The sequence below is a fragment of the Metarhizium album genome, assembly GCF_000804445.1.
Source record: "Metarhizium album ARSEF 1941 chromosome Unknown scaffold_2, whole genome shotgun sequence".
NCBI lineage: Eukaryota > Fungi > Ascomycota > Sordariomycetes > Hypocreales > Clavicipitaceae > Metarhizium > Metarhizium album.
Window position 1 is genome coordinate 74,678 of NW_024467576.1, and position 17,279 is coordinate 91,956.

The 17,279-nt window shown below is 54.9% G+C and overlaps 4 protein-coding genes across 4 annotated transcripts; 3 read left to right on the forward strand and 1 right to left on the reverse strand.

Annotated features, from left to right (window-relative positions):
• Positions 1-4,741: 4,741 nt before the first annotated feature.
• MAM_01160 (uncharacterized protein) lies at positions 4,742-5,170 on the forward strand (the record flags this gene model as incomplete). The annotated part of the gene is made up of 1 exon (XM_040819959.1): positions 4,742-5,170. The coding sequence occupies one exon, from the start codon at positions 4,742-4,744 to the stop codon at positions 5,168-5,170; it is 429 nt and encodes a 142-aa protein (XP_040681447.1).
• A 2,559-nt stretch (positions 5,171-7,729) lies between these two features.
• Positions 7,730-9,099, forward strand: MAM_01161 (uncharacterized protein; the record flags this gene model as incomplete). The annotated part of the gene is made up of 4 exons (XM_040819960.1): positions 7,730-7,873; positions 7,945-7,981; positions 8,050-8,512; positions 8,586-9,099. The coding sequence occupies 4 exons, from the start codon at positions 7,730-7,732 to the stop codon at positions 9,097-9,099; spliced, it is 1,158 nt and encodes a 385-aa protein (XP_040681448.1).
• Positions 9,100-12,051: 2,952 nt separating this feature from the next.
• On the reverse strand, positions 12,052-13,710 carry MAM_01162 (UBX domain protein; the record flags this gene model as incomplete). The annotated part of the gene is made up of 2 exons (XM_040819961.1): positions 12,052-13,497; positions 13,576-13,710. 2 exons carry the CDS (start codon positions 13,708-13,710, stop codon positions 12,052-12,054), a joined length of 1,581 nt encoding a protein of 526 aa, XP_040681449.1.
• A 1,182-nt stretch (positions 13,711-14,892) lies between these two features.
• Positions 14,893-17,206, forward strand: MAM_01163 (PAB-dependent poly(A)-specific ribonuclease subunit PAN3; the record flags this gene model as incomplete). The annotated part of the gene is made up of 4 exons (XM_040819962.1): positions 14,893-15,197; positions 15,314-15,441; positions 15,509-15,612; positions 15,683-17,206. The coding sequence occupies 4 exons, from the start codon at positions 14,893-14,895 to the stop codon at positions 17,204-17,206; spliced, it is 2,061 nt and encodes a 686-aa protein (XP_040681450.1).
• Positions 17,207-17,279: the final 73 nt, after the last annotated feature.

Sequence of the window (17,279 nt, forward strand, 5' to 3'; positions counted from 1 at the left end):
AGCCTACAGGTGCAAATCAACTTTGAACGCCGGGCCGCATCTAGTTTCGCAAGCCAATCTTCAAGCCTGTCGACAGCCACCATCTCGCTTTGGGACGCAGCCTTTGCCGCAATGCAATCCTGCTGGAACTCCGCCATTGAATCTGCTCTTGAACCATTGGCTCGGGAACATGTTTCACTTGACTTCTTCCAACGTCGACGGGCTAGGAGGTCTCAGGCCTGAGTAGAGGCGTCTGCTCCTTACGATTGAGCGACCGATTCCCCGGCCGTAGAGGCCTGGCCGCTGCGGTGCTGAAACTGTGGGCTGAGACGTGTCATTGGAGGCAGAGTCGATCGAAAGCCACTTGGACAGCACTGATGAAACTGCCACTTATTTGACAATACGGGTCATTATCATGTCACCAGTGTCGGTGTTCCCATAAGCGCTTGATCGAAGGTCGACCCGGCGAGGGACCAGTCTGACCCGGCCTTGAATCAATATTTGGCAGATTAGGGTGTCAAGCCGGGGTCATACAAACGCACGACGGTGAATTATGGCATCAAGCACAGCTACCGCTCTCCGCTATGCACGATGAAGCTATACCTCCGGGAGAAGCCGTTCGCAACGGTATCACATCCGTTTGGAGACAACCGGAGTCTACAACGCTAGGTCAGCTCGCTAGGTAGCTTCAGGACCAAGTTTTGACTCCTTGGTATGACGAAGCTTCTTGCGTGCAAGCTTCTTTGAGAAAACTTTTGTCGCGGAAGTGTCCTGCGGCCCGTAGGGTGGTAATTGTTGAATGCTTGTGCAACAACTGACTTCCCCAAGGCAGGCATTGGACCAGATTGCATATGGCCTGCAAAACAAAATGAAACATTCTACATGATTGCGAGCACTTCAAAAGCCTCGGCTGACTCTCAAGTCCACCTATTCGGCGATTCCTCAGCACAGGCACATGGAAGGACTCAGTCCGTGGGTCGTCTAGGGTTCAACATGGTCGCCAGCAGGGTGTTGGCTCATTGGGCCATAGATTCAAAGGATCCAGCAATAAGCGGTTCGCGCCGAGTATCTCCCGCCAGCCAGCCTATAGTAAGAATGCACTTTTGGTTTTTGTGGCAGCCTGAACTGTCGCGCCAACTTGTCGGAGATGGGGGGGAGTTCACAGCCTCGTCGAGGCTGTATTTCCCTTTAGTTGATGGTCAAAGCGATTGAGAATGTTTCTGTAAGCTGGTATAGAGGAGAATGTTTGTCGGCTGGGCTCCGGTCAGAATGGACTCGTTCTGCATCCAAGCAGAATTTCGTCGCTCGCGTCAATTCGTCTGGCCGACCATTTGGCGTAACTCGAGGGAAAATGAAGTCGCAGCAGCCCGTGACCGTCGGCAAGTGGGTTATTCTGCCCCACAGCCTCAAATGCATCGATTCGGCGCACAAAAGTGCGCTCGAATACAGAACACGCTGGAAAAACCTTTTATCCGGAAGTCTAGGGCTAGGGCAATCACAACCGGGGGCACTGTGGGGCGCTCCAACAGATCCGACATTTACGTGCATCTTTTCTCGTTCGCCATCCAGCACACCACGCCAACCGATCGTGACCTCGACCTCACGTCCAGCAAAGTCATCGGCAACTTGCGACAGCAAACGATACACCCTTTAAACCGCCATCATGTCGCACGAGTCTGTTTGGTACAGCCGCCCCCGCGAGTTCGGCAAGGGCTCCCGCCAATGGTTGGTCATTTGCCCCTCGGCGATAAGTCAAATATGCTCACAAAAGATGGTGTTTAGCCGTGTCTGCGCCCACCAGGCCGGTTTGATCCGCAAGTACGGACTGAACCTCTGCCGTCAGTGTTTCCGTGAACGTGCTGCTCAGATCGGTTTCCAGAAGGTATTTTTCGCACCGGACGAACCTCGAATGGTGACGGGACTCGCGAATATTGACCCGTGGAACAGTTCCGATAAATGTTTTGTGTACCGAGCATTTTTCATTTCCCGTTCACGACATGCAGCATACATCTTGGGCTGGCCGAGTGTGACCAATAGATACGGTTTCGAGGGGGTATTGCAGGATGGTTTTCCGGCGCTAATTACGAAAAATTGCGGCGTAGCGGTAAATTGGGTCCAGCTAGCACAGGGGAGAAAAAGAATTTCGAATCGCTGTGAAAAGTCACTCCCACCGCTTCCTCCGACGAGACATGCTTGTTTGTGCCGCCCAACTCTGATGGCGAGTCGATCCTTCACACTTCGGTGTCCCAATGACGTGTCGCCCCAGAAAGAAGCGTTGCTGGCTTTACTTTACTCCGGATTGGCTGATATCTGTGGGCTGTACGGAACCAACATTCAGAATCATGGCCGGCCCTCGCATTGCACGAATTGGGCCGCACTCCGCTTGTAGTACTGTATGCCGGTCCAAAACAACTGCCGTCGATTCCACGATGCGACAAGCCAGCTCCCAGCAACTCGCCCAGGCGTGAATCCCGGTCTAGAGCTGTGAACGCTTCGGGCGCGACTGAGAGCGGTCAAGTTTGACGAATCATCGGACGTCCGCAAATGTGAAGAGAAATGTCACCCATGTCGACCGAGCACGTGTTGATGGTTGTCCAATCGAAGTCTACTTGAATACCACGAGTAGAATTCTTGTGTAGAGAATTTACCATGGTTCCTCATAGCACTTTTCACGGAGTTTGTGCCCATGGATGAAGTCGAGTTCGATGCGCAGGCCCCTTGCACGTTATTTTTGTTGCTTGATGTGACTGAGCAGAATGCCAATTCAGTTGAGATGGGGTCAATACGTCAAAGCAATGCGCCCCAGTCGAGCTACTGGGAACGGAGAAGAGTGCTGGTTCAATAAGCAAGCAACATCATGTTTTTGACATGTATATGTGTGTATATCTTTGCATAGCTGGACTGATAAGGACCGTTCAACAGTAGATCGCAATGTGCACATTGGACAGAGAGAAGCGCGAAGCAGCGATCGCTGATACTCTGTTCTACGGGGATGTCCAATTATGCTCCTGGGCTATCTCTACTTCCAGCCCAGACTTGCATCAAGAGTTGTATTTCAAACACACGACAAGCGCCATTTACACAATGCCAAAATCTATTTGCGTTGCTCTAGGGTAGGGCTCTACAAATTCCGCGGAAATATCCCATAAACAACCCCAACCCTATCTCGCTCCGTGCACAAAACGGATGCTCCATTTACACATGGGATGCTTGTCAACCCGGCTTCTTATTTGGAGCCGCTTTTAGGCGGGGAAACAGTGCCATTTTCTGTTTCCAGTTGTTGTCAGGGCATCATGGATGCTCCCAATGGCGATGGTTTTGGACGAGGGCACCGGCAAACCACGTCATAACAGTATCACGGGCCACATCCCAGAAGATGAGACGCAATTTCGCAGTCCGAGAGCTCGTGATCCATGAAATGCCAGTCTGAAAGATGTGCCGAGTGGGGTTAAGGCTTGACGACAGTCCCGTTTTGGGCTCTTTTACGCGATTGCCGACGTGGCGGAGAAAGGAGTCAATCGGCAAGACAGGATATCAATTTGTAAATACGCGCCGACAGACTGGACGGAATTTGACAGATGAACATCGGACGACAGGTGGTCCACACCGTCTGTCTCACCTTGGGTCGACCGTCATGCAGGCTGGCCTATTGTTTGTCGTGGGCCCGAGACAGCATCATTTCCAACAGTAGGTACTGTTTATGCTCAGGGCTGGGAGAGTATTCAGACCCGGCCGCACGGTTAGGAATGGGCACGTAGTTCTCTCTCCCGCGAAGTCCTCACGAATCATTCTTGACGCAGCTCAGATAGCACTGTATCTAACCGGGTCCCGACGAGGGAGCATCAGCATCGCCAGAGAGGCTGATGCCGAGCCCTTGGGAATCCGCCACGCCACAACCGCCTGTCCCTCGTCGTGTTGATGCGAAGTGGTCGGGGTAAACGAGTCTCGACATTTCCTAATGCGGCCCAACGCCCATCGATGCTGAACAAAGACTGCACGTGTGCGACGCACGCGCCATTCGCATCACAGACTTCAAGGCGGCTAGCAATTTGTACACGGCAAGGTAGCGTTTTGCTCTCCGACTAACAAAAGAATAGGAAATTCGATGAGTGGAGCGGGCAGTAACAAACAAACAAAGACCGCGTGGCCAACCGATCAACTCAACCGCCGCAAATAGGCCAACTCACCACCTTGTATTTACTTGTAAACATGTAGGATGGATAACGAGCAAACACATGGCTAGCTATCACCTTGAGCTAGCGTACACGAGTAATTGCCACGAGCCACAAAAAAAAAAAAAGGTCGCTGCATCGAAATTTTCAAGCTCTTGCGAGTTTGATTACGTGGTAGCTGCATGCAACAGAGCCGGAGAGAGAGACGTGGTGCACGGTCAGGTAATATTGGATTGTCCAAAGCCTTCTTGGTGGCCATGGCTGCTTCACCGGTTGCCGTACTCCTCTTTTGACAGGAGTCTTGTCCTTGACCAAGCCCCTTGACTTGTCTCGAATTTTGTTCCGCCGGCCATGGTCCCCAATGCATGAAGCTTCCTCTGACTCGGGCTTCTGTTTTCGGAACTCAAGCCGTCAAGCTTGAAATAAGATATAAATATGCTCCTTCACGCCACGCGAAGCTGGAGGTTCGAACAGAGCCTCACAATCTACCGAGTATCTCCCCTGGTTAAGCACCCACCTCAACCTTTTTGTCCTTTTTTGCACTTGCTATTCCGTGGGCCTCCAGCCAACGTCACTCACTTCTGGTCAGCATGAGACTCCTCAAGGCAGTGGCTCTCGCCATCGTCTACGCCCAGGGAGCGCGGTCTGCGCCAACGGACCTTGAGCAGGAATGCGGCTCTCTCGGCGTCATGAAGGTTGATCCTGCCATGCTCCCCGAGGGCGTGGACCCCAGCAGAGTTCGCAAGTGCCTTGACCATCCAGAGGGGCCAGGCTACGGATACGAAGGGGAGAAGCTATTTGAGCGCGCCTGCTGGGACAGGAAGATAAGGTCCCGCGGATGCAGCAGGAGCGGTTACTGCTGGAGAAGCTGTGACACGCCGTCCAAGAACTATTGGTGCTGGGCTGCTGACGATCTGGGCTTCGGGGATTGGATTCGTTGCTCGAGTGACGAGCATTGCAGCGACCCGACGATGGCTTGCGCCTGGGGCAAATGCGACGGATGCGGATGCAGCTGCTAAAGCCAGCGTGGGCGCTTCGTGGAGTATATACTCGTGACATGGCGTTACTATGCCCATGGCTATCGACCGAGATATACTCGAGGCAGCGGCCTCTGTGGTTCGGGACTTGCATTTACTTGGACGGATTTGGAGGACGTTCACTCCGTTGTTTCCGTTAGGGATCATTGCTGCGCACCTATCCAAGGGTTTATACCATGGTGTTGTTTAATTCGGCCCGTGCTGCGTCTAAGATGAAGGTATACTGATTGAAAGACATACGATAGCGAAGTAACGTGTTGTACGGCCTACGCTTGTACATTTGTTTACAAAAATGAAGTTGGACTCGAATTGTGACGAGGGCTCAGCAGAGAAAAAGAAAGAGCACGTCACCCCATCGTGGATGCACCGACGATCTTGGAGTTTGCGACCCCTACTGTTCTCTATCACGCCGAACATGATGGTCGATACTACAGTTCTGAGCCGGGTTCCCGGCGAAACCATAGACAATGTATGGACTGCTCGAAGCTCGTATTCCACCACTGTGACCTTGGCCCAACAAACATCATGATTGACCTGGCCGACAAGTCCGTCGGCGTCATTGATTGGAAAATAGCGGGATTCGTACCCGTAGTATGGATTAGAACCAAGTTCCGCGATTGTAGTGGAATGGGCCTTTCTAGCGGTGACGAAAGGGATTCGAGAAGGAGAGTATCGCTTCACCTGGGAAGATTGGCACTGCAGAAAGGTTCATGGCGTCGAGCTCTGACTCTTGAGGAGACATTGTGGATATAAACATCAGTTGACATTTGGTCGTGTGCAAATCTGTAGATTCGGCGGAGACTTGGACAGGGAACAAACACCTTCTGAAAGGCGGACGAGTTTCCAAACAAGGTGCCCCGCTGAGCTTTGCAACCATTTTCTCTTCCGAGAAAGTAAATGCTAGAATGTGATGGTCTGACTGCGATCCTCGGCCTTCTGTTGATGGTGTAGGATTGGCCTGACCATCACCTATGAATGATTGAGCAAAGGACTAACAGGACTAGACCACGTCCGCATCTGCTTACATGACTCGGGGCAGTTCGTTAAGGCAGTTACTACCGTCAGCTTTGGTGCCCTGACAGTTCTTTACATCAGTCACGTTGTTTTATATACTTGGGACACCTTTGCGCGTTGACAGGGACGGGCCTTTCTGGAAAAATGCAAGCTAACAAAGCTGTCCTCCCATTTTCCTTGGTAAAGATGGGTACATTTGTATAGAGTGTCTCGACAGTGTTCGCGAGTTCATAGTCTTGTATTGCACGACAAGCCTGCGACGCGTGGAATCGATGGCCCTGGTTCCCCAGCCCTGTTCTCGCTGGACGAACTTGTCAAAGCAACAGAACGCAAGTCTACACTGAGAAATGAAAACAAGTCCGTCCCCCACCTCTGACAGGCTGAGGGATTACTCTGGTCGCTGACGGCCAATGACACGTCGCCTTGCGGCGGCAGCTGGTATTATCAGCCTGAGCCCACGTTTTCTTTCCTTTCCATGCTTTTCTTCCCAACTCTTGTGCTTTTTCTGCTAGCGGTTCATTTAAAACCGCATTGAGGAGACTGACAATGGAACACGCTGCCTGCATCCCCCACCATTGTGATTATTGTTCGTGCAAAATGTGGCTGGACTCAATACCCGAAAGAGCCGGACTAAGAAACCCCGTCAAGCGCCGGACAATACACACCACCTCTCCAAGAATAGCCAAGAGCTAGTCAGGGCTCAACAGCCACGACACATTAACTGCGGAGCAGACTGGGGTGTCCTCCGTTGACAGGTCAATTAGAGTTGGCCATCAGCATGAGGCCGTCGGGCGCCGGCGCTCGTTTATCGGATGGCGCGCCGCTCACGTCTCTAGTGACACATGACTGAAACGGCAAGGCATTTAGTAGGCCATTCCCGGTAATCTGATCCAAAATCCCCTTTCCTTTGCGCATTCCCGCTACTTGAATGACCGCTGTTGCTGACAGCCCGTAGACGTAACCCCTACCCTTACCCTTACCCTTACTCCGTCTGATGTCAGTATCCCACCGCTCCTGAATATGGAGGACAAACCCATTCTTGGGCTTGAAAAAGCAAAAGCACCATGGCGTTCCTGGCCTAGATGAGCTTGCCCATGGCCACCTGTATCCGTAGAGTCCCCAAAGCCACAAACCCTCAAAAGCATTCATCAATCACGGCGTTCCCGCCCCGTTGGACGCCACGCTTCCTCGGTTTTTATCACATTGTCGTCAGCATGCTTCCCCGTCGGCCCAACTGTTTGACCATGTCAGCAAGTACGGAGTACGAGTACTCCGCAGCCTTTCTCCCATCCATCAGCACGCCAATCAAGGGCCCCAACCATGGGGGGCGGCCGAGGCGGACGAGGCGGGCGATACACGGCAAGGCAAATACGCCAGCGGGCTGGGAGGCGAGGCAGCCGCCGGCCAGTCTCTCGTCCTTCCTTGCCTTGGCTTCTTTTGCCTCCTCGGCCAACGCGGCTATTTAGATCATGCCGTAGCCGCGATGCCTTCCGCGCCGCCGTCCTGCTCGTCGGCCAAACCTGAACCATGGCGAGCTTGGTTCCCAATGTCTGGGCTGCCATCGTCGTTCCCGTGCCGGCGTCCACGGTGGCCCTCGCCCTGCGGCTCAAGGCGAGGCGGATGACGAGGATGGGCATGGGGCGTGATGACTGTTTCGCCGTCGCGGCCTGGGTAAGATGAGGCTTTGCAGTTGTCGACAAGCGCCTTGCACAGTCCGTACTGACGGATTGGTTGCGATGCAGATCCTGGCCGTCGGCTACACGATTGACCTCGTTGTGTGTACGTCTTGAGCTGGCCCGGATGGACATCATCTGCTCGGTGGCCACGTCATGCTGACACGAGGGCAGGGGCATCGTGCTTCAAGCTCGGCCAGCCCATCGGATCCTACAGCGAGCAGGCCATCGCGTACATCACGGAAAAGTCGACGCTGATCCTGTGGACGAGCGAGTTCCTGTACTCCTGGTCCATCGTCTGCGCCAAGCTCGCCGTCCTCTGCTTCTACCGCCGCGTCTTCCGATTCTCCTCGATCCGGATTCCCATCGTCATGCTCATGACCGCATGCTGCATCTGGATCGCGATACGCACCTTCTTCACCATATTCCACTGTGTGCCGACGCAGGCCTTCTGGGACAAGACCATCCCGAGCCCCAAATGCATCACCAACGTCCGGGCCTTTTATCTCGGCACCGATGCCACCCACTCCTCCATGGACTTCATCATCCTGGCTCTGCCCATCTACGAAGTCGTGCGGATGAAGCTCCCGACCGCCCAAAAGATTGCCGTCACCGGCCTCTTCGCCGCCGGATCCCTGTAAGTCTTGTGTGACAAATGCGCTCGCCTCAAAACCTCGCAACCTCGCCGCCTGCTCATCTCCGCGTCCCAGCGTCGGCATTGCCTCCGTCTTCCAAATCGTCGAGTCTCAGCGCTACGATCCCCACGAGCTGCCGTATGACCTGGCGCTGTGCATGGTCTGGGGCGGCGTCGAGCTCCATCTGGCCGTCTTCATAGGTATTTCAAACGCAAAACGAACGTCGCTCCCGTCCCGCTCACCAGTCCATGCAGGCTCCCTCATCCTTCTGCGGCCAATATTTATCAAGTTCATCCCCGGTCTGGCCTCCCAGGCCAGCAAGGCCGCCAGCCGCCCGACCCGCTCGAGCAATGCCCTCCAGGCCGGCGAGGGTCTCAGACGGCCCAGCAACCCGTCCGGAGACGCCGATCCCGAGGCCGTAGGTCCAACCGTCAGCGCCGGGACGCGGGCCAGCTCGCTAGCCCTCAAGGGGCACACTTCCGGCTTGACGCCCATCTGTGTTCATCACGAGGAGTACGAGGTGGAAAGCTTGCCAGACGCTCAAGACAATGATTCAAGGTGCTCGGCGAGTACCGATTCGGTGACGTGACACGCGCCCCGGAAAGAACGAATTCTGCAACAGTGTTCACGGCAGAAGACGCAGTGTCGGTGGCTAAACGAACAACCCGCCCGTTTGGCCTCGTGCGTGCCTCAGCCAGCGGCGTCTTGGGATGCGATGCCCAGTCTACAAGTGTTGAGTATCAATACCAATACGGACAAGAATTGCTGTGCGGCCCAGAGCCTCGAGGGGAGAGCGGAACCTCCCGCTCTTTTGTACGTCCTCGGATAGTTCCATCCATAAGAGACTTGCCGACACGGGGTCAGGCTCACTCCCATCACGCGCCATGGCTGCATCAAAATCGGCATAGAAGCCCCAAGCTCAGCGGAGCCGCATCAGGAATGGAGCAGCGTCCAGACATCTTCTTCACGTAGGAGCCGAGCTCTACGTCGGTCGAGCGACCGGATGGGACAGGTCAGTGGCTCCCGGCTCGCATATAATATGACCGCAGCTATTATACCATGCATAATGGAGGCGAATAAGAACTGCCACCCCTGAGCCTGAACCTGAGGCACGGCCAATGAAAGCCATAGAACGGAACTGAATAGTGGACTTGACGTCGTCGGTTGGACCATTTGTCTAGCAAAGTTGAGACCTCAGTCCACGTGTTGCGCGGAACTTGCGGTCAACAGAGCCCCAACCCACATGACTTGCTGCAACGCGCAAAAGGCTGCATGCGGCTATCACGATGCCTTCATTGGCCGCATGCGGGCCCGGGCATCTGAGCGAAGAAGCCTGGTATGTTCCAAGGCCTGATCCAAATGGCCAGCCCTTGTTGCGGCACATTGCTGCATCAGGCGTTACTCGAGCCACGTGTACAAGGCGTTAGGTCATGTACGTATTATGCTGAGAATGCAGGTATGATAATTGTTTATGCAATATATTTGACTTTTGGATAGTCACGCAATTAAAGTCTGTGGTCCTGTTAAACCAGAAAGGGAGATTAATGGAAGCTCCCTTGGCAAATGCCAGACCGCTTGCTAGCTGGCCTCGTCGTACTTCTCTGATTACGAGCGGGCCATGGTACTTTTGAAACCCTAGTGTAAATTACACGATGAGATTGGAATATCGCAAATTACGGAGCACCTGGGGGCTTGATTTTGAAAATTACGACGTCCCAAGACACTCCACCGCCTGACTTTTTGGTTGTAAGTTGGAACGGGGGCTGTGAAGGTCCCAGCCCCAGCCTGCTGCTGCAATGGCATCGTGGGAGATGCTCTCGCGAGACTTTCGTGAGTTGGCAACGACGGCCTGCAGAAGCGGGGGTGATGGATGCCGTTGCTCATGCACAATACTGACCGTGCTATGTTCCGTCCTCCCAGCAGGACTATACTCCAGTCCCTTGGGGGCTGTGGAAGCCTCAGTCTCGGCATCTCTGGGATTATGGAAGGGTTTTGACGGCGCCAAGTTTCCTTGGCAAGCAAGTCATGTAATTTTTCTTAGCTAGGCTCCGGTACTTGGGCACTCTGGGCTCAAATGTCTTTTCAGATCTGATAAGCAATAGACTACAGCAACATCTCCTCAACTCAGCATAGTTGTGCCTTGTGAAACGTCACATTCTGCTTGCTGGGCTCTGCCTGATCAACTCTTGTCTGTGCAGCCGTCAAGTCAAGACGAGGCCACTCAATCATGCGTCATGACTCATGACTCGTTACTCAGCTCATCATGCTGCACAGAGGCCACGAATGCCAAGGCGGCTCTCGCGTTGTGGCCCAGGTCGTGGCAGTCACTTCATGCTACGTGCCCATTAGAATTGTCCGCTCATCGATGAATGCTCTTGCCTCCCCCCTTGCATGTCGACAGGCCCCCATGGACCTTCACCCACCCGGATGTTCGTGATACAAGGGCCATGGCGACAAGACCTAGGACGGAAGGTTGCTGGCTACCTAAACAGAAGCTACCAAAGTATACGACTGTGAGACGAGAGCCCTTGGCACATATTTGACAAGCCAACCCGGGGCTGCTTAATATAAATAGGACCACATCTGCACCTTCGCTCCTGGTCCGCTCACCAGAAATTCTCAGATTTCCAACAGCCAACTAAAGACGATCCACCAAGCAAGCAACCTGCTTTGCCCTTTCGGACCTGATGTTTTTCCAAGCCGCGGTCTTGCTTCTACTCGGCGCCTTGCAGCCAATACGTGGCTCCAGCTGGGACTTACCTCGCATGTGGCTCACGAGGCTCACATGGGAGGAAGTGAGGGTTGCTTATTCCGTCGACAAAGTCTACTTCACTGGCGAAGATGGTTCCCCCCGAAATGTCCTGATCACGATCCACGAGGCGGACGCTTACCACTCCAAACCCATTGCATCGACACGTGTCGCCCCTGGCAAGGGAGAAGTCGTCTTCCACACTGATGAAGTCCTACCCGCCTCTCAAAGAAAAAGAAAGACGGGAAATCTGATGGCGACGATGTACTTTAAAGACAAGAACGGGGGGAGGATTGTTGCTCGCACCGCCAACTTCACCATGTCTTTGGATTGCGAATACATATATCCCCGACATCCACAATTCAAGGATGGCAAGACTATCATGGTCGCATCGGGCAACTCACAATCACATGTACGACCGTGCAGCGGCGTTCGCAAAAGTTGTCACCCTTGTGTTGGCAATGACGAGCCGAGGTGCGACCACTGCCGGCAATGCTTGGACCAATGTTTCGAGGGCTTGAAGTTGTATGAGGAGCGCATAGCCGCCCATCGGGGAATTAATTGATGAAGAAAGATTGAGAAGAGCTTCCCGCTGATGCACGGCCATGAGCGTCTTGTTGCAAGCTGGCTATTTCACCATGGAGGGACGCTTGGAAGTCGTAGACAGAATCAATCTATATTTTGAGATTCTTGTGGTTGCCGCAGTTGAAGAGTGTTCACACATACTCTATGCTCGTGTGCCCCTGCACACGTCATCATCTTTTATTAGCCACGTAACCATTCCACGGTGCTTCACTCGCCGCTCTCGTCGTCGCCACCCGTCACCTCCTCGACTATCAAATTGCCCGACTTGCCAATCCTCTCCCACAGCGTAGCCGAAGTGCTAGGCTCATGGACCACCCTCGGCAGCGTCGAGGCTATTCTGAACATGTACTTGTGCTCGTACGCCTCGGGCGCCTCCACCGTAGAGCAGTCTTGGCCGTCGTTGGCAACGGCGTCGTCGTCAGCTCCTTCCTCACGGGCACGTAGCCTATCGTAGCATTCCACAAAGGCATACAGCTCCTCCACCGGCGCGTCCTGTGCAAATCTCCTGACAATGCGACCCGCCCCCGATCCTTGGGGCATCTTGAGGGCCACGCGTACCACCTTGCTATCGCCTGCCGCTGGTTCGGGGAGCAGCCTGGCCGCGCGCCACCTCTTCCATTGGCTGCGCTTGCTCTCAAGCAACGCGGCCTCGTGCGCCTCTTCCCGCGCCAGCGACTCGGCGGCTTCTGCGGCTGCGGCTGCCTCTCTTCGCTGGCGGGCGCGTTCTCTGTCGATGGCCAGGGAGCGCTCATACGCCGAGTCTTGCTCGGTGCGGAGGTTCCTGGATACTTGTTGGGCGGTGCGCTCTGCCCGGACGCCGTCGAGGTCGGCGCCGTATTTTTCAACCGAGTTTTGCAGCTCCGACAGGTAGGTGCTTGCGGGCATGGGGCCGACAAGCCGCTTGACGATTCCCATCCGGGCACTACCCTCCTTGGGCGTGAGACAGACGAGTGCCGAGAAGGGGAACTTGGTACACGTGTACTCGGTGGCTACTTGGTATGCTTCCGAGTCCAGCACGTTGCCTCCCCAAAGAATGATGTTGTTTGCGGGGTCTTTGATGTAGTCTACGACCTGTTGCGCAAGAAGCGTTTCGCGAATGAAGGACGCGGTGTCATCGTGCTCCGGAGACAAGAGAAGGACGAGCAGAAACTTGAGCTCCTTCTTGGCTAGATCATGCGCCTGGGCCAGTCCGCCCTCGAAGAAGGGGAGATCGCTAGGCCCATACTCTTCGTCGAACTCGCGCTTGAACCGTGCGGCCGTATCCTGTGGCATCAGCATTCGACGACCGCTCGTGTCCTTGAACCCGGACGACATGCGGCTCGTCACTGCACGGGGGCGGATTGACGCCGGCAGGAAGGACAGAATGTACCAAAACGTCCTGAACAGCGTCGAAGCTGCGCGCCATCCCCAGCCGAATGGGGCGAGGAGAAGGCCCAAAAGCCATGGTGTGCGATGTGCCATCGGCGGCTGGGGTACGATTCTCGGCGCGGCGTCTGTCCGCTGTTTTGGCTGCGATGGGGAGGAGAAGGCCCCAGCCACGAGGCTTTCTTGCAGGTTCTCGTGCCTTGCTGTCATCCGGGGAACGTTCTGGGCGGCCATAGCCTCGGCCACGGGGTCAGGCCCCTCGCCGTCAAAGAACTTGGCAATGGCGATCTGGGGAGGCATGTTAGGCACAGAGAACAAAGTCCAAGGCTTCCACCGAATGCATGCCTACAGCGGTTGAATGCTTACCTGAACGTTCCATTGTGACCTTTGCAGCAAAGGAATCGCCTCCTTCGGCTCTTTGTTGGTGACCTGGACGTACTGCTGGAGAGCTTCCTGCTGCGTTAGGGACAGTTGTTCGGCGTCATCGGGGATGTCAGCCATGGCGGGTGACGGACTGGCTATGCGGCCTCCGATGCGGGAAGAGGACTTGATGTGTCTGTTGCCGTGACCATGCGAGGGGAGAGTGGCGGAGGCTCAATCGGAAACTTGGGACGTATGCTAAGGGCTGTGGTGAGCAAATATTGGTGTTGTGTGCCAACTGGGAGCTGCGTGCCGAGAGTCGAGACAGGCTGGCGGTGTTTGAGGAGAGGGAGAGCAGCTTTGGCGGGGCAAAGGAAGGTGCGAGGTGTGCGGAGGTGCCGAGTAAATAAGTTAACTACTCCGTACTCCGTACTCCGTACGGTGCTACAGTCTACTGGGCCAGGCACCGAACCGCGATCGGTGGGCAGGTCAGGCACCTGCTTACTAAGTACTCAAGTACCTACTTAAGTACCTGTAGGTACTCCGTAGGCAAGCAGGCATTCTCATCAGAGTGAAGTGCCGGCGACGGCGAGTAGCGAGTGGTATGAATTCTACCGCCGTGTTGATGAATGCACGCTTAAGTAAAGTACTTAAGTCAGAGTAGCCTTGTGAGGAAAGCTGGCGCCGAGAAGGGCACGCCGACAAATGAAACCCCAAAGCCGTCTGCCGTCTGCCGTCCGCCGCCTGCCGCCTGCTGCTCGCTCTGTGCTGAGACAGCCGCTAACTGGTCGTCGTCAACAGCTGCTGCTTCAGCCCGGCCGCTGGCGCCGGTTCGGGGCAGCCTCCTGAGTCATGTGGGCGATCCGAGTTGCTGACCACCCATCATTCCATCATTATTCATCTCCAAGGTTGCCGCACCCTCGCTCCCACACGCACCCTCTCGACGCTGCGCTGCACATTGAACACACCCATCTCCGTCGCCGTCGCCGTCCATCGTTTGTAAATGGGCACAAGGCCTCCGCCGCCAATTGAGCCATGGCTGATGACTGCTTCACCAAGGTGAGTTGGCCTTGACGCGCGCCTCGTTTCCTCGCTTCCACGCTACTATCGTGCATTCGCGTTCGAGCAATGCCGCCTTCTCCACTCACTGTCGCGATGCCCCCGGCCGCCGTCATCGAATGGTCATGGCCTCGCGCCTGATCATGCCTCTCAACCGCGTCGCTCTTGCCCGTCGCGAGCCCTCATTGACACGGTACAGACGTCGTAGAAGCGACCAAGGGAGCCGGAATTTTCTCCTCGTCATCCATCCAACTGAAGTAGACCATGGCGGCGTCGCGGTTCGCGAACTCAGATCTTAGGCGCCCAGCCGCTTCGTCAGCCTCCTCTCCCAAACCAAAGGGACGCGGTACGACAACACCACCCGCGTGCATGCTGAGCCGTCAAGTTGCGCCCCGAAGAGCAATGGCAGCGGCCATGTGCAAAGTTCGTCGAGCTGACCCCGAGCACGTAGCGGAGAACAAGGACACGCTCTGTCGGAACGTCTTAATCTATGGTCACTGCCGATACGAAGACCAAGGATGTACCTTTTCCCACGATCAAAACAAAACCAACTCGAACCAGTCGGAAATGTATGTCCGAGTCCTCGACACCCATCACCCATGCCGCATGCCCGGTCGACCTCGGCGCCCGCCTCTTTGCGCATCCGTGCCGCACAGCCCAAACGTACGCTGACACGCCTGTTCAGGTCTCGCAAACCCCTCAATGTCGAGTCCCCTTCCTTTACTCCCGCAAATCTACCGTCCGTCGCCAAGAAGCCAACTTTTTCTACACAAGCCGCCAATGCGCCAGCATTCACACCGAGAGGGCTAGGAGGTAGTTGCAGGGTTTCAATGTGCACACAACTCAGCGGACCGCAGCACTGACATGACACGCTTGATAGCATCTCCAGCCCTGCCGGCCACGCCCGCCGACTCAGAAAGTGCCATATTCAACCCAGCAGCCATTCGCGAATTCACTCCGAGCTTTGAGTTGAACAACTCACAGGTATGTCTTGGCGGCAGACACCCTTCACTCGTCACGTCCGGAGCAACGACAGATTAACGCTCCTACCCAGGGTGTTCCGAATGGATCTAGTCAGGATGGCCCCGTCAACTACGATCCCTTTGCCATGGCCTCGGTGGGCCAAAGCCTCCCCAGCGCACACTACAACCCTTACGCCGACGATCATGGTGCAATGACCGGTGCTGCTGCAGGTTTTTTCCCGCCAAATGCCGCGTATGCTGCTCCTCAGCTCTTGCAGCATCATCTTTATGCGCCGGTAGGGCCTCATAGGGAAGATCTAATGCCCTATCACCGAATGACACACGACTTCTTCATAACCGAAAAACTGCGAGAGGACATGCAGAAGAGAGCAGAGGCCTCACTCCAGGTCATGCCCAACTCCCAGTTGCCTCAGATGGAGAACTATCATACTCTAGTCCCGCTCGACATCAACCATCGAAAGACTATAAACACCTTTTCTTACTCTAGCTGGGTATATAAGGCGATTTCATCCAAGACAGGCAACCTGTACTGCCTGCGAAGACTGGAGGGCTTCAGACTCACAAACGAACACGCCATCAGATCTGTCAAGGACTGGAGGAAGATTGACAATGCAAATGTAGTCACGGTACACGACGCATTTACGACAAGAGCGTTTGGTGACAGCTCCCTCATATTTGTACAGGACTACCACCCTCTGGCCAAAACCCTGGCCGAAGTCCACTTTGGTTTTGGCCCACCGCCACCGGGGACCCATTTCCAGGCAAAGCCACCGGTTTCTGAAGCTGTTTTATGGGGTTACATATCTCAAATCGCAAATGCACTCAAGTCCATTCACTCCATCAACCTGGCCGCGCGCTGCATCGACGTCACCAAAATCCTCCTCACCGGCAAGAACCGCATACGCCTCAATGCCTGCTCCATCCTCGATGTGGTCCAATTTGATTTGCGCCGCCCCATTGCCGAACTTCAACAAGACGACTTTGTGCAATTTGGCCGCACGATCCTCTCCCTAGCCACCAACACGCCCCCATCACAACTCACCAACCTCACAGCCTCCATCGAATTAATGACCCGCTCGTATTCCGTCGAGCTCCGCGACACAATCATATGGCTCCTCACGCCCGCGCCATCACCCTCACAAAAGACTATCGAAGAATTCATCCGTGGAATCGTTGGGTACATCGTGACTACCCTCGACCAATCCCAGCATCAGTCTGACGAACTCAATTCCGAACTGTACCGGGAATTGGAAAACGGCCGGATCGCCCGCCTCCTCCTCAAACTAGCTTGCATCAACGAACGGCAAGAATTCGAGGGAGACCGGACCTGGTCGGAAAACGGAGAGCGGTACATGCTCAAGCTGTTTCGGGACTACGTGTTCCACCAAGTTGACGGCAACGGGAACCCCATACTTGACATGGGCCACATGCTTCGGTGTCTGAATAGATTGGATGCAGGGACAGACGAGAGGATCTGCCTTACCAGCCGTGATGACCAGACTAGCTTCATCGTCAGCTTCAAGGAGCTGAAGAAGCAATTGAACAATGCATTTGGTGAGCTCCAGAAGACCGGCAAACATAGCAGGGGGTTTTAGAGGATCCCCAGCACGACGCCACCCTGCCGGACCAAGAGTGCATAGGTGTAGAACTAGCTCGCTAGCTAGTTGG